The sequence below is a fragment of the Mus caroli genome, chromosome 11 (genome assembly GCF_900094665.2).
Source record: "Mus caroli chromosome 11, CAROLI_EIJ_v1.1, whole genome shotgun sequence".
Lineage (NCBI taxonomy): Eukaryota > Metazoa > Chordata > Mammalia > Rodentia > Muridae > Mus > Mus caroli.
Genome location: NC_034580.1, coordinates 115,389,980 through 115,412,685, shown reverse-complemented (window position 1 = coordinate 115,412,685; position 22,706 = coordinate 115,389,980). Strand labels below are relative to the sequence as shown.

At 52.6% G+C, this 22,706-nt stretch overlaps 1 protein-coding gene across 6 annotated transcripts; it reads right to left on the bottom strand.

Annotated features, from left to right (window-relative positions):
• Positions 1-2,493: 2,493 nt before the first annotated feature.
• On the bottom strand, positions 2,494-22,701 carry Endov (endonuclease V). 6 transcript variants are annotated; one of them, XR_003838022.1, is made up of 10 exons: positions 22,589-22,701; positions 22,092-22,263; positions 13,944-14,078; positions 13,720-13,759; positions 12,882-12,994; positions 11,241-11,309; positions 10,791-10,919; positions 8,437-8,513; positions 5,952-6,796; positions 2,494-3,615 (listed from the first exon to the last, which is right to left on the bottom strand). XR_003838022.1 is itself a non-coding variant. In XM_029483691.1 (10 exons), exons 1-9 carry the CDS (start codon positions 22,642-22,644, stop codon positions 6,959-6,961), a joined length of 870 nt encoding a protein of 289 aa, XP_029339551.1. In that variant the 5' UTR covers positions 22,645-22,660; the 3' UTR covers positions 6,718-6,796; positions 6,923-6,958. The 6 variants fall into 6 exon arrangements, 4 of the variants coding, with proteins under 4 accessions (XP_021032413.1, XP_029339553.1, XP_029339552.1 ...); XR_003838021.1 differs by lacking the exon at positions 2,494-3,615 and adding an exon at positions 5,259-5,843; XM_029483691.1 differs by lacking the exon at positions 2,494-3,615 and adding an exon at positions 6,923-7,037 and having other exon boundaries at positions 6,718-6,796; positions 22,589-22,660.
• Positions 22,702-22,706: the final 5 nt, after the last annotated feature.

The following is a 22,706-nucleotide window of genomic DNA, read 5'->3' as shown; positions in this document are numbered from 1 at the left end:
ATACCATATTCAGAATATCCGACATGCCATTCATGTGAAATGGTCACGTGACCCCCCCCCCACACAGGTTGTGACCCACTAACCTAGAGGGAGAGGAGACCATAAGCAAGGTGCTGCTGTGCCTGCTCCTGTGCCAGGGCCCTAGGACATGAAAGTCAAGGGGGTCAACAGAGTCTCAGACTGCACAGTCCCCTACCCCATCACTGGGCCCTAGCCTTGGCTTCAGCCCCCAGGACAGCAGCCCTTTGGATCCGAACCATCTGAGGGACCCTGGTGTGGAAGGCTTTCTGCCCGTTCTCTGGCACTCTGGGAAGGTGGAAGACCTCTATGAGGTGAGGTTTAGGTGAGACATTAGAGATATAATCCTGTAGGGGACCACAGGACCCTGTTTCCTCACTCCCTTGCTTTCTGGCTGTCACAAGACCAATCCTGGCTCCTGGCTAAGTAAGGCATGCTGCCTCCTCTCAGGCTCCAGAGCGACTGGCTGGTACCCTTGGCCATGAGCCAAAATAAACCTCTCTTTCCTTTAACATGGTTCTCTCCAGTGTTTTGTGATCGCTGTAAAAGCTGATCAACTAGGGTGGTCTTGCTCCACATAATTGACAGGGGAAACTAGCTAACGTTACAGGACACCACAAGCACCCAAAATGATGTTTCTGTATCTGAACTGTTTCGGTGGTGTAGGCGAGGACGAGGGGATCAAATCCATGCTAGGCAAGTGCTCTACCACTGAGCCACACCCTAGCCTGCTGGTACGATAACTCTCATGGTAGTTGGTTTGTTTTTAGAGCCTCCTTTTAGATTCTCTGGCTGCAAGACCATCAGGAGCACTGACTTCTGAGGTAGAAAGGACGGGTACACAGCTTGAAGGGTCTAATGCAGGATTAAAACACTTTGTTGAGATGGAGAATCGTATAGGGTGCAGACCTGAATGAACCTCAAGGTCAAGACGGAAAACCCCCAAGCTTAGGAGGGCTACCCTCGGCGACCTGTGGTGGTGCATCAGCAAAGGCAATGGAGATGGGTTGGTCTAGGGGGAAGAATGCATGTGTGTCACTTAGCTCTTTGGCAAACAAATTACCTCAGATCAAAGACTATGGCATGTGGCTTCTGAGGGACAGAAGACTGGAAGCAGATGGGCTAGGGGCTCTTCCCCAGGGTCTCAAGAAGTTATGATGATGACAGCCAGGGCTGCTGCCAGCCAAAGTCTGGGAAGGTGGAGCAGACACTTCCAAGTGGTATCCTCAGAACAGCTTGTGACATAGCAACTAAAGATACCAGAGGGAGGGGGAGAGGGAGGGAGGGAGAGTTGGCCACACATGTTGACATTGAGAATAGCCCCTGCCTGTTTTCTCATCCTTTATGAATCACACAAGTGACCCTAGTGCCAGGCAAGTAGACAAATTTAGGAGGCTTTCTTGGAGGATGGCTACCAGAGGTGCCAAGGAGTCAAGCTCACACATGGCCTTCTGATGCCAATGCTCCTGAAGGAGATGCGCACTGCTGGGCTCCATTGCGGTGGGGTGGTGGTGGTAGGGAGAATTAAGTAATGGGTGCACAGAAGGTAAGCCAGCCCCTCCCTAGACAAGAGGAAAGCCTAGAGGGGAGAAACAAGAGGTTGCACAAGTAAAATGAATGTAATTATGATACCCTACTTAGCTGAGTGTCCTGTGTGCAGGGACATGTGTGGGAGTGCACATGTGTGCATGCACACTCATGGGCACACAAGCAGTGGCTAACATCAGAGGACAGAGGATGGATGGGCAACATCCGAGAAGTCAGTCTGCAGTCTCTAAATCTGGTAGGGGTGGAGGGGAGGAGCAATGTTGGCAGGGGTGGGGGTGTGGGAGGACCAATGCTGGCAGGGGTGGGGGAGGAGCAATGCTGGCAGGAGTGGGGGAGGAGCAATGCTGCCAGGGGTGGGGGAGGAGCAATGCTGGCATGCTCACTAGAGGTAGATATCCAGTGGCTGGAGAAGTGGTTCCTCAGGGAAGAGCGCTCAAGCACTTGCAGAGTTCGGTTCCCAGAACTCAAGTCAGCCTCATGACATGGCTCACAACAATCTGTAATTCCAGTGTGAGGTCCTCTTCTTGCTCCTCAAGTACTACAGTTACATGCACATACCACACCCAGACACACACAAAAATGCTTTTAAAATAATGAGGAAAACAATCATATGCTAAAATAACAGTTTGCCTGTGAGAGGGACTCAGGCAAGAAGGTGCAGGTGTCTCACTACAAGCCAAACACTGCAGGCGTTGGCTTTGATTGAAAACCACCATGAATGAGACTTAAAGGAGGGAAAGTAAAATCGAGCCGGGTGGGATGTCATTCAGTTGGTAGTGTATTTTTTCTTTCTTTTTTTTTTTTTTTTAAAGATTTATTTATTTCATGTATAGGAGTATGCTGTAGCTGTCTTCAGACACACCAGAAGAGGGTATCAGATCCCATTACAGATGGTTGTGAGCCAACATGTGGTTGCTGGGAATTGAACTCGGGACCTCTGGAAGAGCAGTCAGTGCTCTTAACCATTGAGCCATCTCTCCAGCCCAGTTGGTAGTTTGTTCAGCAAGCACAGAGCCTTGGCTTTGATCTCCAGCACCAATGTGGTGGCATAGACCTGCAATGTAGCCCCACTGCTAGGAGCTGGGAGAAGGAAGACCAGAGGCTCAAGGTCATCCAGTTCCGCTGTGATAAGACCATGTTCAAAACAAAACAAGACAAGACAAAACTCCAGCCCAAACTACACTCTCTCCATCAAGACCTGATCCAGGTGCCTCTGCCTGGAGTCCCGGCTCCTGCACTTCATCTTCCCATTTCCCAGGAGCCTTTAAGGACCTGGTGCAGCAGGCGCCTGCTCTGTGTGGGGAATGGGAACCAGAGTCCTACTCCATCACCACGGCGACACCCACCTAACTACTTCTTGGGCCATTCATCTGCAAGTCAGTGGTGCCGTGCCGCTGTTCTGTGCCTCTGCTTTTAATTAATAAATTGGTCAGGGCGGTGCAGCAGGGATGCGGGATTGGGCTGCTGCTGGGGTGAGTGGGCCAGGTGGGTAAGCCTCTACCTTACTACGCTGATGCTTGCTTCTCACCTTCGATACCAGACAAGTGGGTTGGAGGGGGGCGGTGTTCACTCTAGCACTCTCAGAAGGGGAAGGTGTTCCAGGCTGATATCCTGCTGACTCTGGAGACACTATACCCACCATCTCACTATCAAGGAAAGAGTTACCCAGAGGCAGAGTGACTTGGCCAGGTACACTTAGCATTCAAGAACAGAGACCTGGGGCTGGAGCCCTGTACAGATGCAATCCCTAGGTCTCAGCCTAAGACCTAGCTCTTCATGGACTCTTCTGAGGAGGCAGGACAGTATATTCCCATTGGGATCTAAGGAGCATGTGTGCTCCCCAGAAGCCAGGAGACAGCAAGTGGCTCTCTTGAGGTGTTGAGGAAGGGTCAAGGTTCCCCAGCCTGACCTGCCTGGGATGTAGGAACCACGATGGCTTGGGCCTCTCTCCTCGGGGTTGGCCATGGCTAGATCATAGTAGGCGGCTCCAGCCCTGGCAGTCCACCAATCTTGTTGTCCCATGAGCAGGAAATGGGGATGACTGGGGTCCTGAGTGACAGACAAAGCAGCTAGTTTAGGTTGCCTCCCCCTGGAAGCCACCTTCTCCCAGCTGCCAGACAGGGGTGGGGATGCTGGGAAGGGAAACAGAAACTGCAGATGAATATGAAAATCTATTTGGATCTGACTTGAATTATTAAGAGGTTCAAGAATATTCTTAGCTCTAGAAAGCTGTGGTCTGCTGAGATGGACATCACTGCGGCCCTATTTTTAAGGTTCTGCGGGAAGGAGCTGAGACGCCACTGCACTTAGGGTCCCCTGCCCTCAAGCACCGGTGTCTCGGGTGTCTGGACGCCCCACCCCAGACTTGCCCACAATCCATGTTCTATCCACCCTGCTCCTTCAGTTTGCATCCCCCTGGCCCTGGCACCTCACTACCTTAGCTCCCTGTAGCAGCTCAGCCAGGTAAAATCCAGGCTGCCACACACCCAGCGGGGCAGCTGGGCTGACAGATCCTTGTGGGGAAGGTCGAGGACTAGAAGCTAATAGTACAGGGCTGTCTTTGGGACAATAGAAATGCTTTGGTACAGGCAAGCATGGTAATGGCTGCACACGGTAATGAATCCTTTTTGTTTGTGACAAAGCCTCAGGCCTATGTTACTCAGGGTTGCCTTGAACCCATGCCCAGAGACTCTGGTCTCAGGCTCCCCAGACACTATACTGTGCAAAACAAATTGTATTTTAATGACTGAAAGGATTTTCAGAACAAATCACATAAAAGTTGTCTAGAAGGCCACATTCAGGCTCTGCCCTGCTCCTCAGTATGTGGGGATTGGGCAGAGCCCTGGCAGTGTCTGCCTGTACAGCAGCCTGGAGAGCTACTCTCCCCGGGCGCATGGCCACTCTGCCCAGGCTGAGGAGAGTCTGCGTGTTGGAAGGTGCCAAGCTGAGCAGCATCAGGCCTGACTTCTGTGTCTTGGGGAAGGTCTCCTGTTAAGAGTTGAACAAATGAAGCCGGGCGTGGTGGCACACGCCTTTAATCCCAGCACTCGGGAGGCAGAGGCAGGCGGATTTCTGAGTTCGAGGCCAGCCTGGTCTACAAAGTGAGTTCCAGGACAGCCAGGNCTACACAGAGAAACCCTGTCTCGAAAAANCAAAAAAAAAAAAAAAAAAAAAAAAAAAAAAAAAAAAAAAAAAAGAGTTGAACAAATGAGATGGGGTGACCAGGCTGGGTCCCCAGCCACTCTCTGGTGGCTCACAGGAGTAGGAAGAGCTACCTGCTCAAGTGAGGCCTGGACAGGAGACTCTGTAAGCTGTTTTTCTCCACATCTGTGAGGGTGGTCTTAAGGACTGATGGCCTTGGCCTCTGGGGCCCTACTTCTCTAAACAGCTTCCCTTCACCCAAGGATGCTGTGTGCTGGCCCTCAGGCTCAGCTGCCTTACTCCTCACCTCACATCTAAGCTTTCAATGGTTCTAGCTATTGTGGTTGAGCTTCAGCCTTTTGCTTCCCCCACCTCCAAATTCCCCCTCCACAACTCTGTCTTGACAGGGCTTGAGAAGGGAGAGGTCTGGAAGTTAGGAAGGCAGATGGTGGGGCCAGCTGCAGGCCCTCCAGCTCTGGCTTCCACAGGAGCATCAGGGAATATGAAGGGGGGGGGGGAGGGGGGGGGAGAGAGAGAGAGAGAGAGAGAGAGAGAGAGAGAGAGAGAGAGAATGAATGTGTGTGTGTGGTGTGTGTGCTGAATGTTTGTGAGGGACTGGGGAGGGCCAGTGGTGGATGTGGACACTGGACACCCTGGGTGGCCGTGGGGTTCTTGCCCATGGAGGCTGGCCTATATATACCAGGTGTGTGGTGGGGAGGTTGCCTCCTGCCCCACACTTCATTTACTGGGTGACAGAACCACAGATCTATCTTCCTTATATCCAAAACCTGAAACCCCAGCGAGTAGGGATGAGCCACCAGCTCCATCAGAGACAGCAGCAGCAGACCTACCCCCAAGTGGTAGTTACTATGGACTGACTTAGGAGGGAGACGCAGCAGCCCAGCTGAGTCTAAATGGGCCTGGGTATCACAGGAGAACCACCCCTCTGTCCTTCCCCTATCACCGACCCTCATCCCATCCTGACCACCCCCTGTGGGTATCCACAGGATTTAGTAGCTAGCTTCCCCACCATCTGTCACCTCTCCTCCAGGGAGTCTGGGGACTAGGGTGAGGGCAAGAGACATGTCACAGGCGTGCCATCTCTGTGTCCCAGCTCAGATGCCACTCTGGTGAGCCTAGAATGTGTGTGGGAGGACAGGGAGGACACTGCAGCCCTGCTGTTGGCCTGCCTCAGCAGCCCCTTCAAGGCCACCCAGACAAGAAGGCACCAGGCTAGAACATACCCGCCTTCTTAGTGGGATGGGATTTTGACGCTCTCTGGTGAGAGGGTGGCAGGAAGAGGAGTGAGGAGCCGAGCCTGGGGCTTTCTCACCATGGGCCTCAACCGGCTTCCCATCTGGCACCCTCTGTGCAGCTGACTCCCCAACGCCCACTCTTGAGCCCGCTCCAGGATTGAGGCTTTCCCACTGCAGGTCCCTCAAGCTCAGCAGCAGACAAGCTTGAGGACAGGCACCATGGGGGCTGCAGTCTGGCTATGACACGGGTGACAGTCTCCTGTGGCTGGGATGGTGAAGTAAGAGTGACCCATGAGGGTAAAGCCAGGAAGAGCCAGGTCTGTATTCCCAAGAGGGAAAGGCAGAGCTGCTGGCACAGGCTGCCAACCGCAGGGCCTCTGGGCACCCGAGGCCTGAAGTCCTTCATGTACTCTTGGTGCTTATGTGTGCTTCCTGGTCTGGAATGTGGTCCTGCTGGGGCATGGTGAACACACTGACTAGCCAGTGATGGAGGAGGCTGGCAGCCGCTGGCCCACACTGGACTAAGCCTGCTGCATCCTCCTGGAGTTCCACGCACTGTTGCCTCTGGGGCGTGGTGAGGTCCCCACCGCTCCTAGAGATCATCTTCTCAGGGTGGTGACTGTACCCAGGCTGGAGAAGGAGGCCAGAGATCCGAATCTTCCTGATGTCCGGTTCCCTCCAACTGCTGGTCCTTCTGCTTCTGGAAGCCTGGCTTGGGGGCTTTCGGGTCTGAGCTGGAGTCTCTCCCGTGGCATTCAGGAGGCCTGCCTTGATCTGCAGGTGCCCCTGGGCCTCCCTGGGGGCATGCATTTGGCCTCTGCTCCTTCTGGCTCCTGGTAATGACACCAAGAAACAGGAAACATAAAAAGCCAGAGTGTGTCAGAAGTCCCCTGGTTCTCCAGGGATCTCTGAAGGCCTGATGAAGGGTCTAACCTAGAGGGAAGGCCGACAGTACTCACCTGCACGGGTGTACTCTGCCCTCAGGCTAGCCAAGTTCAATGGTGAAGTGGGGTAGGGCCAGCTGCCCATCCCCTCAGCTCTTTAACAGCCCAGTGGCCCAGGAACAGCCCCCAGCTTCAGGGAAATGAGTACGAGGGTGCACCCCTCACTACTCGTGCACCACGCAAGGCAGGGCCTTTGTCTTTACCTGGGTACGAGGCACACTAGAGGCAGGGATCAAAACTGAAGCTGCCATATGTGCCACGTTCTATTGCTGATGCCCCGTGTCTCGCTTCCTCACCCATGAGATGGGATCACAGTACCTGTTTCCTGGCAAGACTTCCCTAAGGCCTGTTCTAGTAATACCGCTTTGTGTAAAGAGCTCATGCCAGCCCTGTGTCCCTAGCGGAGACTGCTGATGACAACAGACTCAAAGCTCGAAGGACTGAACTCCTGTGATGGGAGACAGGCATTCGAGGGAATGTGGTAAACAGAACCATGTCTAACTCCAAAGGTCATGCTCTTTCTGGGGAGACCTGGTCTGGACCTTTGGACAGATAAAGCTGTACTGGGTGGTTTTATATCAGCTTGGCATAAGCTAAAGTCATCTGACAGGAGGGAACCTCAATGGGGAAGATGCCTCCTGAAGATCAGGCTGCAGGCAAGCCCCTAGAGCAGAGCATGATCTTAACTAGTGAACGATGGGGGAGGGTCCAGCACACAGTGGGTGTAGTGAACGATGGGGGAGGGTCCAGTACACTGTGGGTGTAGTGATTGATGGGGGAGGGTCCAGCACTCAGTTGGTGTAGTGATTGATGGGGGAAGGTCCAGCACACTGTGGGTGTAGTGATTGATGGGGGAGGGTCCAGCACTCAGTGGGTGTAGTGATCAACGGGGGAGGGTCCAGAACTCAGTGGGTGTAGTGATTGATGGGGGAGGGTCCAGCACACAGTGGGTGTAGTGAACGATGGGGGAGGGTCCAGCACACAGTGGGTGTAGTGATCGATGGGGGAGGGTCCAGCACACTGTGGGTATAGTGATTGATGGGGGAGAGTTCAACACACTGTGGGTGGTATCATCCTAGGGCTGGTGGTCCTGGGTTCTATAAGAAGCAGGCTGAGCAAATCACAAGGAGCAAACCAGTGAGCAGCACCCTCCATGGCCTCAGCATCAGCTCCTGCCTCTAGGTTCCTGTGCTGCTTGAGTTCCTGTCATGACTTCCTCCAGTGATGAACAGGACACAGAAGGTTAAGACAAACCCTTTCCAATCCAACTTGCTTTTGGTCATGGTGCCTCCTCACAGCAATAAAAGCCCTAACTCAGATAGCAACCACATTGGAGATGGGTCTTGGGCAAGCTGAGCCAAAGGAGTGGGATTTCTTGAGGGTTCCTACTACGTTTGAAGTCTCTGAGGGACCCCCCTCCCTACGTCCCCTACCAGGCCCAGCCTCACACTGTGGCCCTAAGCTACAACCCTGCATTAAGGACAGGATGGATTCATACACACCCATTGGGGGTGCCCTTCTACACTCACCTGTCCTTTCTCTGTGCAGGAGCCACCCCAAGCTGCCCTAGAGTCCTCCGAATGTACTCTCGAGAGCGGATGTCAGCCTGAAGGATACACACGGGTGTAAGCCAGCCCCTGGGCATGTCTTCCCATCCCTAGCAGCCTGGAAGCACATTCTACTCTTTCAGGGGCAGCCCACTCAAGCTCATCATGTCCTTTGGGGAATCAGCCCCACCAGTGTGTAGTTGGCAGAGATGTGAGACCCTTGGGGTTGAGGTGAAGGCTGAGGGTCCTGAGCTCTTGCTTTTCCAGGCTGCTCAGCCTCTTCTCTGACTCAGACTGTTTGTTTTCACTGGCTGTCCCTCTGATGGGTGTCAGCTGTGACACCTGTTCATCTCCAGAAAGGTTGACAAGTTATGATAATAAAAAAAGGGCTTGGGGACCACAGGTAGAGCCACAGAGTGGGACTCAGATCTGAATATGCACCCCCCTCCTCCACCTCTAAGAGCCTGGCCTCAGGAAGCCCCTGGTCCCAGCTCAGATGGGTTTAGCTTAGCTTTGGGATCACAAGACTCATAGACAGCAATAGCTAATCCTGCAGACAGCAGCTGCTCTTCAGCTAAGGGAAGTGAGCCGTGGGCAGTGGGATGTCCTGGGCTCTACCAGAGTCTGGGTATGTACCAGAGCAGAGGGAAGGAAGACCCTAAAGACAGGCACTAAGCCCTTATTGGAGAACTTTGGGGAAGTGGAATTGCTGGGAGGGCGCTCTGCTGAGGGGCCAGTGGAAAGAAGACAGGCCAAAAGCCACGGCCTGTCCTGCCGGGCCGACAGAGCCTTATTCCCTTCCTCCCTGCCAACCTGGGGTCCCAGGCTAGGCCATCATGTGCTCGCTTTGCGTGTGCCCAGGGTTTGGCAGGCTCTCTTGTGACATGTGACAGGTGTGCTCTGGCTTCCAGTACTCCAGGTGCTTTGCAGGAGGCTGCCCCCTTACTTGCTAGGACAGAAACCACTGTAACTCTGGGAAACACCACGGCTAACAATGCAGGTCTGGGGCTGCACAGCTCTCGGCTGCAGGTGCTAAGGGAGTGCATTGCTGGCTTGCTCTCATTAGACGGCCAGGATGGAAGGGGAAAGGCCTTCTGGGGCTTGAGAGACCACTGCACCTGTAACAGCAGTAACACCCCAGATGAGGACTCAGTTAAAGAAGGCCTTCCATGGGGGATGACAAGAGCTCACTCATTCTCAGAGGCCACCTCTGGGCGGCCTTTCCTGGAGCAGGGCTGAGCATCACAGGAGGCACGGCCTGCTGCTGCCCCCTGGAGGCCATCCTGTGCACCTGCAGCTCTCCTGAGGGCTAAGTCTAGGCAGGCTCTGGGCAGTCCAGCCTGTAGCCCTCCCTTCACACCTCCCAAAGACCTCACAGCCTCCAGAAGGAATGGAGTTGTGGCCTGAAAAACTGTCCCACAGCTGATGTAGACAGCAGCTGCTCTAAGTCCCTTGCTAGTGAGCCCTGGAATTGGACGCTTCCTGCTGTGGCTGAGTTGCTTGAATGCATCAAATTCCTCCTGAACCAGGGCTTTTGATAGTGCCTTTCCAGAGTCTGGACTGTCCTAGCCTCCTCTAAAGAGTGTTTTTTCCTGGGTTCTCAACCTAGGGTTCAGACAGGCACCACCACGTGACAGGTGCATGTTGGGATCTCAGCTGCATGCTGCTTTACTGTAGGGTGAGATGACTGGCTAATCAGAGTGTTGAGCCTCTGGGTCCCTGAACAGCAGCTTAGGTAACAGGTGTCTGGCAGAGCCATGGCCTGGGGTCCCAATTGGTGTCTCTGGCACAAGCACTAGCCTCCTCAATATAGCCACAGAATGACCCTGTGAGAGCCTCTGACCAAGGGTTGCATCCAACTTGTCCAGCTTTTAGGCTCTCTTACCAAGGGCCTGCGGATCTGTCCTCAGATGCCTACAGAGACCCACCCCAAGTGAGACTGTGTGATGGTTTGTATGCTTGGCCCAGGGAGTGGCACTATTAGGAGGTGTGGCCTTGTTGGAGTGGGTGTATCACTGTGGGTGTGGGCTTTACACCCTTACCCTAACTGCCTGGAAGCAGCTGCCTTTGGAACAAGAGGTAGAGCTCTCTCAGCTCCTTCAGTGCCATGCCTGCCTGGATGCTGCCATGCTTAATAATAATAATAACAGACTGAGCCTCTGGACCTGTAAGCCAGCAAGCCAGCTCCAATGAAATGAGTACCTTTGTAAAAATGTCCCTAGTCATGGTGTCTCATCACAGCAATAAAAGACAAACAAGACAGACTAGGTGGCAATGTCAGCATCCCCCCCCCCCCAACACACACACACTCTCCCACTCCCACCACAGCCCCATACCTGGCGTATAGGTTCTGGGATCCGGAACCTACAGCAGTGGTGGGTGAGGCGCACAGCGACCTCCAGGCTTATTCTGTGGCCCACAGAGACATAGAGGGGCTTGGTGCTGTGGTCATGGCTCCTCAGGGCCTGCGGAAGGAGGACAAGCATGGATGGGCAACGTTGCTATGGAGCAGGACCAGCCTCAGGACTGAGGCTGTGAGGCTGTCCTGGAGGGCTGGAAGGAGTTCACAGGGTGCAAGGACTCTGGGGCTGTTGGCCCTCAGGCATCTTCAGGTGGCACATGGGGTGAGGGTAGCCAGAGGAGAATGTGACACAGCATACCCTGGTTGGTCGCAGGATATGTAGGAAACAGGGTCCAGCCCCCACAAAGTGCATGTGTGCATGAGCTGCCTTGGGGCACGGCCTAGGTCCCAAGTCTGGGCAAGGCACAGCTTTCTGGCCACTCACCATTCCCAGGACAGTCCCAGAGCTGCCTATCAGAGGAAATGTGTCTCCTCCGGCCTGCAGGAGCACAATCTGGGAAACAGAAAACAACTGTAAAAATACCTTTTAAAAAAATATGTATCACAGGAATGCTAGTGCACACCTTTAGTCCCAGCACCAGACAGGCAGAGGGCAGAGCTCTGTGAGTTTGAGGCCAGACAGGACTACACAGCGAGACCTCCATCACACCAACTAACAAACAATCAAATCCCAAGCAAAAGTGCACGTAGGCTAGATACGCCATCCTCAGGAGCATCATTCACCTTCTTCGGGAAGGAGTCTCATTGGCCTGGAGCTCACCAAGAGGCCTTTGTGCCATTCTGATGGTGGCATAACAAGCACGGCCCCCCAAGCTCAGCACTTTTTACATGGCTAATGGGAACCAACCTCAAGTCTTTATACGCAGTACAAGCACTTTGCTGACGGAGCCATCCCTCAACCCACTGCCCCTTCTCAAACAGCTGAAGGGCAAACTTGATTCTTTAAAAGATTATCTTTAAGAACAGGGCATGCAGATGCTCAGAGAAGCCGGGGCATCAGATTGCTGGGAGCTGGAGTTACCGTGGTGTCAGCTGTTCAGCACTGGTGCTGGGAGCCCAGAGTGGGCCCTGCAAGAGCAGGATGTACTCTAAGTCTTGAGCCACCGCCCCAGCCCAGCAAACTTCGTTTCAAAGGCCTAGGCAGGGATGCGAGGTGCCCTCCCAGACCCCACAGGGCCACACCTCAGAGGCCACACTGAATATGTTGGTGACTGTGCTGAGGCCGCTGCGGTGAAGTTCCGTCTACTCTGGTAACTGAGGCTCTGACCAGGGCCCCAAGAGGCAGGTGGAGGACACACAGGTGACACTGGGCACAGCAGTCCATGTCCAGGCTGAAGCTGCCACCTCCTGAAAGCTTCCTTTCCAGCTAGGGGCTTGGCACAAGTCAACCCACAGCCCCTTCCTTCTGGGTGGGGAGGGCCAGCACATCCATCCATCAGGCCGCCATGATCAGGCTGCCATGAGCGGACCTGGGTCTGTCCACTCTGCCAGCTCAACACATAACTCACTCTCTACATAGGCTCCTGGGAACTAGGAAAGAGACGGTCAGGTCTCTTGGAACTTGTCCCATGGGATAAACATTATGTCAATGGCTTCCCCTGGATGAAGATGGCACCCACAGTGAGGATCTAGGGTAGAAAAATGGCACACTGGGAGTGGAGCAAGGGCTACAGTCACAATGACAGTAAGCAGGTCTGCAGGCTGGCTCTGAACACCACGGAGGGAAGAAGGTGGCTAGTGTGATATGGAAACCAGGAAACCCTGTCCCCAGGGACTGGAGGGCGTGGCCCTGCGTGGGTGTGGTCCTGGCACAGAGGCAAGGAAGTAGGGGAGACAAACATGGTGGGGCGGTGCCCAGGAAGCTTTCTGAGAGCTGAGCCACTGCTCTGAGCTGTCCAGAGGCACTTGGAAGGCAGTGCCCAGGGAAAAGTGGGTCTGCTTCTGGGTAAGACACCAGTGACACAAGGGTGTGCCAGCAGGCCAGGCTGGAGCTGAGGTGCCCCGAGAGGTGGCTAACACAGGCACACTCTGGTTGAGTCACAGGGAGTCTCAAAGCCCTTCTCACCTTCTCCTTGTGCAGGGCATTGTTCTCCAGTCCATCCACCTGCAGGAGCTTCTTGGCCACCCCGATGCAGGGCAGCTCTGTAAGGACACCAAGGTGGCAGGCCACCCCGAAGCCTGCAGGGGAGCAAAGGGTGAGAGTAGGGTGGTGCAGATGGGATGGGAAGCCAGGCACAATCGCTCATCTATAGACACAGACTCTAGGCCCAAACTGACTGCACTGCGAATGGACCCTCTGTCCTGAAAGTACCAGTGTCAAGGAGGGGTGTGGGAAGCCCCCCTCCTCTGACAGCATGGCTGAACTAAGACACACACATCCTCATGACCCTTCACTCTCTTCCATCTGCTGCTGTCCTCAGGCCTCTGTATGGATGGGTCATCTATGGACTGGGCCTTCTGTCAGAATACCTGGATTGAAGTGGCTGGGAACATACACCCAGGAGTTGTCTGCTGGCCCAGAACTGCTGTCCAGATTAGCATGTGTGTATCCTTTGGCTCCGGGCCCATGGTTTCTAGCCAGACCCCTCTCATTCCTGATGGTTATGAAGGCCAATAGCTCCCTCATGCCCTACTTGCAAGCGCCAGTGTTCTCTCCCTCAGAGTACAGTGCCTTGGCATGCATAGGGACAAAGCCTGCAGGTAGCTCAGGGCCAGTGTGGGAATGGAGGTAACCTGAGCTCAGTCACTAGTCTGTAGGCATTGGGTCAGCCTAGAGGAGGTACTGGGTACGGGCCAGTGTAGGGTTCTGTGGGAGGTAAGTGGGTACAAAGAGGTGGGGTAAGAGGTGGTGGAAAACATTCTACTCTCTCACGGCACCCATCTGACTCTTTTAGGAGAATTACCTCGTTGGTGAAGGACCCCGTTTCCATCCACAAGAATGACCTACAGAGCCACAGGGGAGTCAGTCAGCTGGGCTGCCCTGGGGCAGTGAGAAGGGGAGATGGCAACAGGGATCCTGCTTTTTGAAAATCTTATTCCCTTCCTTCTGTGGGTGGCAGTGGTCTGAGGGGACCTTCCCTCCCTAAGCACAAGCAGAGGGGTTCTCCTCACCTTAGAAGGCACCTACCTGGGGCATGAGATCTGGTTCCTTCTCTTGCAGCCGCTGTACCAACTCCACCAGGAAAGGGACCTCTCGGAAGGCCAGGAAGCCTGACACATAGGGGGCCTTCAGGCCAACCATGCGGCTGTCCTCATACACCACCTGACAGCGAGGCAGCAGGGACAGGTCAGATGCTGGCTGCAACCACCTGTTCCATTTCATTCCTCTGCCTCCCACCCATGCCTTCCACCTGTGGCCAGGATTAGTCCAGAGTCTGAAAGACAGGGTGATATGATCCGCCTGCAAGTGGGTGTTGCAGAATCAACTTAAATGTCATCTTACAGGTGCTTGCATTGGGACCTGGTGTGGATGAGAGCCCCCAAAGACCTAGTGTACAGGGAATAGCCTAGGGCCTGGAGTGTATGAGGAGCAGCAGCAGCCCTGAATCTCATCTCTTTCAGGAGCTTGGCTGAGGTGGTGGCCAGCCTCAGGCCGACCTGCTCCTTGTACTCCTGGCTCACTCCTTGTCAGTGTGAGCTGACCACCTGCAGGGATGCTTAAGACTCAGAGTATACCCTGGATGAGTATGCTGTGAGCCTGGGAGTACTGAAATCACCTCAGAAGAACCATGGGGGGAAGGCCAGGCAAGTAGGACAGGGCTCTGAAATCTTCAGAACATTTTGGAGATGGGCAAGGAATGCCTTTAGAGACAGGCAAACTGCAAGAACAGAGCCCCAAAGAATGGGGAAACTCCGGGAGAGCTCAGGACAGTAGGTCTTGTGCATTCTGTGAGGAGGCGTAGAGGAAGTAGGGGACCAGATGGCTTTCAGGAGGAGCTGGGGACAACCCAGGGCCTTTCTTAGGTCTTCTCTAACACAAAGACTAGTTTTCTTTTTTTTTTTTTTTTTTTTTTTTTTTTTTTTNGTTTTTCGAGACAGGGTTTCTCTGTGTAGCCCTGGCTGTCCTGGCACTCACTTTGTAGACCAGGCTGGCCTCGAACTCAGAAATCCGCCTGCCTCTGCAAGACTAGTTTTCAAACTAAAAGCACCTTATCACATGAAGATGGCCAGCTTCTCACTTGAGCACTAAGGGGCTCTGCACACAGAACAGGGCCTCCACCAGCCTCACTGGCCTGCTGTGCAGACCCATTCCTACTGTGTTCTTCAGAACCCTCCCCCACCCAGGCTCTTGATGAGAGCTTCTAGCACAGTTCCCAAGGGGCCCTGAGGCTGGATCTGTACCTAAGCACGCCTAGAGAACTGGCTATTGTGTGCTGGGGCTTGGCCTCCTAACACTTCCACAAGTGATGCAGGAAGAAACTTCTCGAAGCTGCAATGACTCCAAGTCAGGTGTCCACTCAGAATCTGACTCAAGACAGCAAAGGATGGAGACCACTACAGACAAGCACAACTGATCCAAATGCAGTGCTGTAGCTCCCAGGCCCAACCGACACACACCTGCCGCACAGCTCCTGCCCCTAAGGCTCGGGGACCACTGAGAACAGCGGGTGGTAAGACTGTAAGAGCCAGAGGAACGTGTTTGCCGTGAGACTGTGTCTCCTAGGAATGTCAGAAGTTGTAGCCATGAATTCCTACCAACATGGCTGCCTTAATGACTTGCAGGTGGATTACACAGACAGACATTTGGACAGGGACAGGGGAGAGCTCAGAAGGCCTCAGCCCTAGACAAAGAACCACAGGCCACTGAGGAATGCTGGGAGCAGGAGAGATAGTCTGCCCTGGGGAAGAGCACACCTCTTTGGTTAACCATTGGTCAACCCTGAAATCACACACATACAAGTAACATTCCACAGAGAGCAGTGAAGAGGCAAACAGGAGAGTTCGCAGAGCGTGAAGGGAAAGGGGAAGATTTGTAATCACATTGTAATACCAAAAAATAATTAAGGAAAGTGCTTAGAGTGTCTTAAGCTCAACTTACACAGATGTACGTGGATATGAGATTCACGGACCCACATGAACTTATCACACTGGGTGAACTATAATTGCTAGATGACTGTGTTTAGTTAGGTACGTTAGGTGTGAGGTGCAGAGATGGATGCCGCTGACAGCAACACTAGGGGCCACCAGCAAACGAGGCAGTGTAAGTTACTGTGGCCTTCAGGATAGAGCAAACAGGAAACAGTCAACAGTAGGAGGGCAGGCACTGCTGCCAGCACTCATGAGGAAAACTCAGACAGACAAGTCTCTTCTTCCCATGAAAAAGGACACACTGGGTACAGATGGCCAGCTATGGGACGAGCTAACCCATAGGCTACTATCTGTCAAGGATGTCGAGGAAAGAATTCCTGACCGTCTAAAGATGGACTATTAATTCTCCAAGCAGGGTTAGCCGATGGGGAACCTGCTGTGGGAGATGGGTTTCCCCAGTAAATGGGCTGTGGCTCTGGAATGGTATTTAATAGCTTAACTGTGACTTTCCATTTTACAAAACTCAAGAGGGTATAACTGGTGAGTTCTGGTGTTTCCAGCATTATGATCTAACTTTACATATTTTGTTTATTGTAAGAGTGTTTTTGTCTGCACTCTGTAAGCACAGCATATGTGTGGTGTTCATGGAGGCCAGAAGAGAGCCATGGGATTCCCCAGAACTAAGTTACAGAAGGTGTGAGATGCCATGTGGTGCTGAGCACTGACACAGCAAGCATTCTTTACAACCAAGCACTCTCTCTAGGCCCCCGAATCTAACTTTAGAACATCTCTTCCATCTCACAAATTAGCCTAGTCCTAAACACCAGTTATGCCCTCTCCAAACCATGCTCAGCTTTAGTGTGATGACTTTGGTTTCTTAAGAGGGGTTGGAGAGCAGCCGGGCGTGGTGGCGCACGCCTTTAATCCCAGCACTCGGGAGGCAGAGGCAGGCGGATTTCTGAGTTCCAGGCCAGCCTGGTCTACAAAGTGAGTTCCAGGACAGCCAGGGCTATACAGAGAAACCCTGTCTCGAAACCCCCCCCCCAAAAAAAAAAGAGGGGTTGGAGAGATAGCTTAATGGTTAAGTGCACTGGCTGCTCTTCCACAGGACCTGGGTTCAATTTCCAGTATCCACATGGAGGCTGATAACCACAACTGTCTATAACTCTTGTTTCAGGAAATCAAACATCCTCTTCTGGTCTCCATGGGCATCAGGCATATACACAGCGCACAGACATACATGTAGACAAAATACACATCAGATAACTTTTAAAAGAGACATACCTCTGGGTATGTCTGTGAGAACGTTTTCAGAGAGGCTCAACTCAAGAGGAAAGATCCACCCTGAGTGTGGGCGGCACCATTCCATGGGCTGGGGTCCAGGGCTAAAGTCAAGGAGAGGGCACTAAGCTCTGGCATTCCTTTGCCTCTGCTTTCTGGTCTGCTGAGACACGAGGAAGCAAACAGTTGTACACACCTGCAGTCGCACCTCTGCATGATTCCTGTCACGTAAGTATCTAATGTGCTTTGGTGACCATGGATCTACATCCTTTAGGGGTCTGCCTATGCAATCTGGGTCTCTAAACACACTCCCAGGTGAGCCCTGGTTGGGCAACTTTGAACCAATGGGCCACACTCTTCCATAACTCTTGCCTGACTTAAGGACTGCAAGGAGCAAATGCTAACTGAACGAGCAGGCACAGCTGCTCTTCTCGGTGCCAGGCTGCAACACAACTGTGGCATACCACCGCCCTCAAGAACCCTCAGTGAGGGAAAGATGGATTGCTGCCCGGGAGGTTCACATGGATGAGAAATATTATGACAGCAGGCACACTAAACTAAACTCAATAGGGCTTAAAGCCACAAGCCAGGGTGTTTGAGGTCGCACAGGGGAAAAGCTGGAAGATGGCATTCTGTGCCAGTTGCTTCCTATACAACTGTTTTTTTATTTTGTTTGTTTGTTTGTTTTAAGACAAGGTTTTTGTGTGTAGCAGTAGCTGTCCTGGAACTCACCCTGGCCTTGCACTCAGAGATCCGCCTGCCTCTGCCTCCCGAGTGCTGGAATTAAAGGTGTGCACCACCACAAGGCCTACCTATATGACTCTTAACAGTTGGCATTAACACCATCCTATTCTAGTTACCTATCTGTTGCTGTGATAAAACACTCAGACCGGAAGCAACTTGGGGAGAAAAGGGTTCATGTCAACTTACACCTTCAAGTCACAGGCCACCACTAAGACAGTGGGAACTCAAGCAGGAACTGAGCCGAAACCGAGGAGCAGCACTACTTACTGCGCTAGCTCTCTTATACAGCCCAGGCCCTCCTGCCAAGGGACACTGATGCCCAGAGGGAGCTGGGCCCTGTCATCTCAATAACTAATCAAAACAATCTCTCACAGACATGGCCACAATGTCAATCTGAGGCCATCCTATTGACCCTCCCCTCCTTCTTTCAAGGTGACACTAGATTGTGTCAAGATGACAACAGAAACCAACTAGGTCAATCCTTCTTACTAGGTCAGAAGAAAACAGAGGAGCACGGGTAGTGTGGGGTACGGTAGACCTAGGGTGTCCACACAAGCCACTAGTGCTGCTCTCTCTTCCCTTACCCACTACATATCATAGAGAATATCCAGGGACCCATAAGAACATGAGCCCTACTTCCCACCACATACCCACCTCTGAGCACAGGGGGCCTTTGTGTTGAACTGGAATTTAAGGGGCCTCTGGGCAGGGCGCAAAGCCACAGAGGCAGGAGGGATGCACTGCTTTTGGAGGAGTGGTGATGGGAAGCTAGATCTGGGTGCAGCCAGGCTTGCTGAGCGCTGACTAGAGAAACCACAAGCTTACTGTTCACGCGTGCACATTATCTGCTTAGAGAGGATCTCAGTGTCTTACACATACAAGGGCAAGTCATGATTCCTGGCATCAGGATTTACACTCTGGAGAGAGACAGGCTAAGCTCATTTTGGTATGACAAAGGAGAGGGTCAGGGTTGCTATGGTCTTCCAATTCATATACTGACATTTAAAAAAAAGATTTATTTATTTATTGTATGTAAGTACACTGTAGCTGTCTTCAGACACTCCAGAAGAGGGTGTCAGATCTCATTATAGATGATTGTGAGTCACCATGTGGTTGCTGGGATTTGAACTCAAGACCTTCAGGAAGAGCAGTCGGGTGCTCTTACCCGCTGAGCCATTTCACCAGCCCCCATAGACTGACATTTTAACATACAAGGTGATTGTACTAAGAAGTGGGCAGCATTTGTGAGGACACAGGAAGTGTAACTGGACCCCAGACCTTAGCACAGCTGAATCCATGAAGACAACAACATCTCGGCTGCACAACTCCGCATATAAATAGCACTAAGACAAAGGCCTAATCCATCAACATCCACAGCGTTTTAGGAAAGTTTCAAGGTGAACTAACCTTGCCTGTTAACTTCTGTAGCTCCACTTCTGACTGCTCTTGTTAACTGAAGTATATCAACCCAGAAAATGGCTTTGTGCTTGAAAGCTCATGCTGAGAGAGGCTCAGTGCTACAATGGGATCTCAAATGGCCACCCAGCTAATATTCTCTATTGGCTTAAGTCCAGGTCTGCAGTCTTCTCTGGTGACTACCCCACAACAGTAGGACCAGTAGAACCCAGAGAAGGGCTTGTCTATATCCGAAAGTCTCAGAACCTCACAATCTCGTCCTAATATCTGATCTTGCACCTTCCAGTTTTCACAGCTGTGAGAAACGCTCATGTACAAGTGACCAGCTGGAGGCAGTTTGCTCTATCCCACCACAGAGACTGGAAAAGGATGCTGAAAGACAGCTCTGGTCTTGTGGGATAAAGGAAGCTCACTAGAGCAAGTAATGTCTAACCTGGGCTCTACAGGAAGCAGAAGCCAGACAGATGAGGACCACTCTAGGAGAAGTGTGCCTACCAAGACAGGCCAGCAGACCCATTGAAGGATTTAAAGCTCTGAAGAATGGCATGTAGGAAGTGCTGAAGGCAGTGGAGGAGGTGACGACAGAGTCCAAGAGGCCTCTAAGTCACAGGAACAAGCATGGACTCTACTGACCAAAGATCACGGCAAGGGCCTCGAGGGTTAAAGATCACGGCAAGGGCCTCGAGGGTTTTTGCTGTTGTTTTAAGAGAGTGTCTCATGTAGCCCAGGCTGGGATTGAGCTTTGCTCCTCCTGCATAGCTCTCAAGTGCCATGATTACAGGGGTGTGTGCTGCCATACCAAGCAGGAAGTTTTAAAGGGCCTGTGATTGGATCACACCTGTTTTGTACAAACACTGCCCTCTTATCCATGGAGAGAGACAAAGAACAACACTTGAGGCAGGGCGGGGGGGGGGGGGAGGCTGTGAAGAAACAGGTAAGTAGCCTACAGAAGGGGTGACTGTGGCACACGTGCAAAGGACAGAGAGGAAGTCCTGAAGAGGTAGAAGACATGGAACTGGGAGGAAGACTGGGGAATACTATGCAGGGGAGAATATGAATGAAGTATAATAATAAACACATGTGAAAAAATTTTCTTTTTGTTTTTCAAGACAGGGTTTCTCTGTGTAGCCCTGTCTGTCCTGGAACTCACTTTGTGGACCTGCCTCTGCCTTCCAATCGTTGGGATTAAAGGTGTGTGCAACCACATCTGGCTGAAAAATATTTTTAGCTTTAAACATGGCGCTACTGTGAGACAAGATGGAAAGCAGGAGGTTTGGGAAGGCAGAGATGTTCTGCTTGTGAAACCTGTGGTGAGTACTGTGTGCCACTGAGGTGAGCAACCAGGATGACAACTGTAGTTCCTGAGAGGTGCACAACAAAAGCCATCAAGGCTGCGGAAGGCCCTTCCTTCCCGATCCAGGCTACAGCGGCAGCAGTAAAATGTCCAAAATGGCAGCTCCTATCAAAATAGAGGCACCATGACATCTCCTCAGCTCACAGCCATCACAGGAGCTGTACATGGTGGCAGCACCTTTCCTGCCTCAGCCTACTGCTGTCATGAGGAGCTGTCCACGGTGGTGAGACCTTCTTTCATGCCCCAGCCTACAGCCTTGATGAAGCACCACTACAGGAGTTATTCACAGAGGCAGCACCTCTCTCCAGCCTCCCCAGCAGCCTCAGAGATGGCGCCTCAGCAAAAGCTGGCTGCCACCAGGAAGGACTTCCTACCCTATGTCATGGCCCTAATACAGGGAAAAAGAGGTGAAAAACCCACCGATACCTGAGCCCTCCCCAAGCTCAAGACTTGAGATTCCACAAATCCTCACTCTGGAAATCTCTGCCCTGAGAAGCTCTGCCCCCTCAGAAATCCTATAGACGCACTGCCCCTTTGTCCAGTTTCCTGCTGTCTGCCCCCGAGCACAGAGGACAGCCATCCCTGGATTAGTCCCTCCTCCTCCTCCTGGAGTCTTCCCTCCAATAAATCTCTTTCATAAGATTTCCTGCTTGGTGTAACTCTCCTGTCAGAAAAGAAGCAAGGGGGGGCTGGTGAGATGGCTCAGCAGGTAAGAGCACCCGACTGCTCTTCCAAAGGTCCTTAGTTCAAATCCCAGCAACCACATGGTGGCTCACAACCATCCGTAACAAGATCTGACTCCCTCTTCTGGTGTGTCTGAAGACAGCTACAGTGTACTTACATATAATAAATAAATAAATCTTAAAAAAAAAAAAAGAAAAGAAGCAAGGAAGAGAAGAGAAGTGGAGAGAGAAGGGCTGAGGCGTCCTCTTATAGCTGTGTGGTTCCTGGGTCCTTGTGTCTCACAATGCCTTTCCATTGGGACACCTTTCCCCTCAGAATTTTAAGGTCCTTGGGCTTCTGAGTCCCTTCCATCTGATCAGAAACACAACAACCAGACCTGGAATTGTCTGTCGATCCTTTAAAAACTACTTTTAATTCACCATTTGTGTAGATATATATAGACCCGTGGGAGTTTATGTACACCACAAGCATCCTGGTGCCCATATTTCCTCTGCTTTTTGCTTTTAAAAACTTTTCTTCAAAGGCATTCCAACCTATTCATTACATTCTACAAACGGGATGGAAGTGTATCAGTCCCTTGCCTAACAGATTCGAGGGCCTGAGTCGCCTTCCTAGCATCAAAAACAAAACAAAACAAAACAAAACAAAACAAAAAAAAAACCACGGGGTGCAAGTATTTAAAAAAAAAAAGTAAATTTTATAAAACTGAGCCCTGGGCTCTCTGCCTACGATCGAACTGCACCGGGCGCAACATCCTACCCGGGTTACCTTGAGCTCGGGGTAGCTCAGCACTACCAGGGAAGCGCAGGCCCGGACACTGTCCCCTTTCACGAAGGACACGTCCACGCCCCCGACCTTCTGCAGGCCAGAGAAGCTGGGGTCCCGCTGCCAGGCCTCCGTGTCCCGATCCACCACGCGCGCTTTCAGCCGGGCTTGTTCCCTAATAGGACACGAACATCAAACGGGCTCAGGGCCCATGGGAAGAGCGCGACCCTCGGGGCGTCCCCCCTCCCAGCCCACCCTCTCTCCTTTTTGTCCATCAAGCCACACTGAGAAGGAAAAGTGCTCGGCGATGGGAATCCCCGGTACCGGAAACGAGGACCACGCCCACAAAGGCTGGCTGCAACTTCCGGCAGCCGGCGGCCCGGAGCAGGCCTGTGCCGCAGCACCGAGGGTCGGTTTCCCAGCCGCCACAGGGGCTGTTAGGTCGGAGGTCACTGGAGAAGGCCACCGCCTTGGCTAATGCACGACCCCGACCCCATTACCCTTTCCACAGCGACAGGGTTTCCTCTGGCGGCCGCTCTGCGGCCGCGTGAGCCATGGCTAGCGCCTCGACGCTTTGAGGACGTCACTTCCGGAGCGCCCGCGCCGAGCCGTTAGCCT

Coding starts and splice junctions, on each gene's coding strand:
- Endov (XM_021176754.2), bottom strand. CDS start 22,644: ATGGCTCACGCGGCCGCAGAGCGGCCGCCAGAGGAAACCCTGTCGCTG. Junction 22,264..22,588: donor ACCCTGTCGCTGTGGAAAGG/GTAATGGGGTCG, acceptor GTGTCCTATTAG/GGAACAAGCCCGGCTGAAAG. Junction 11,310..12,881: donor ATGCCCTGCACAAGGAGAAG/GTGAGAAGGGCT, acceptor TCTGTTTCCCAG/ATTGTGCTCCTGCAGGCCGG.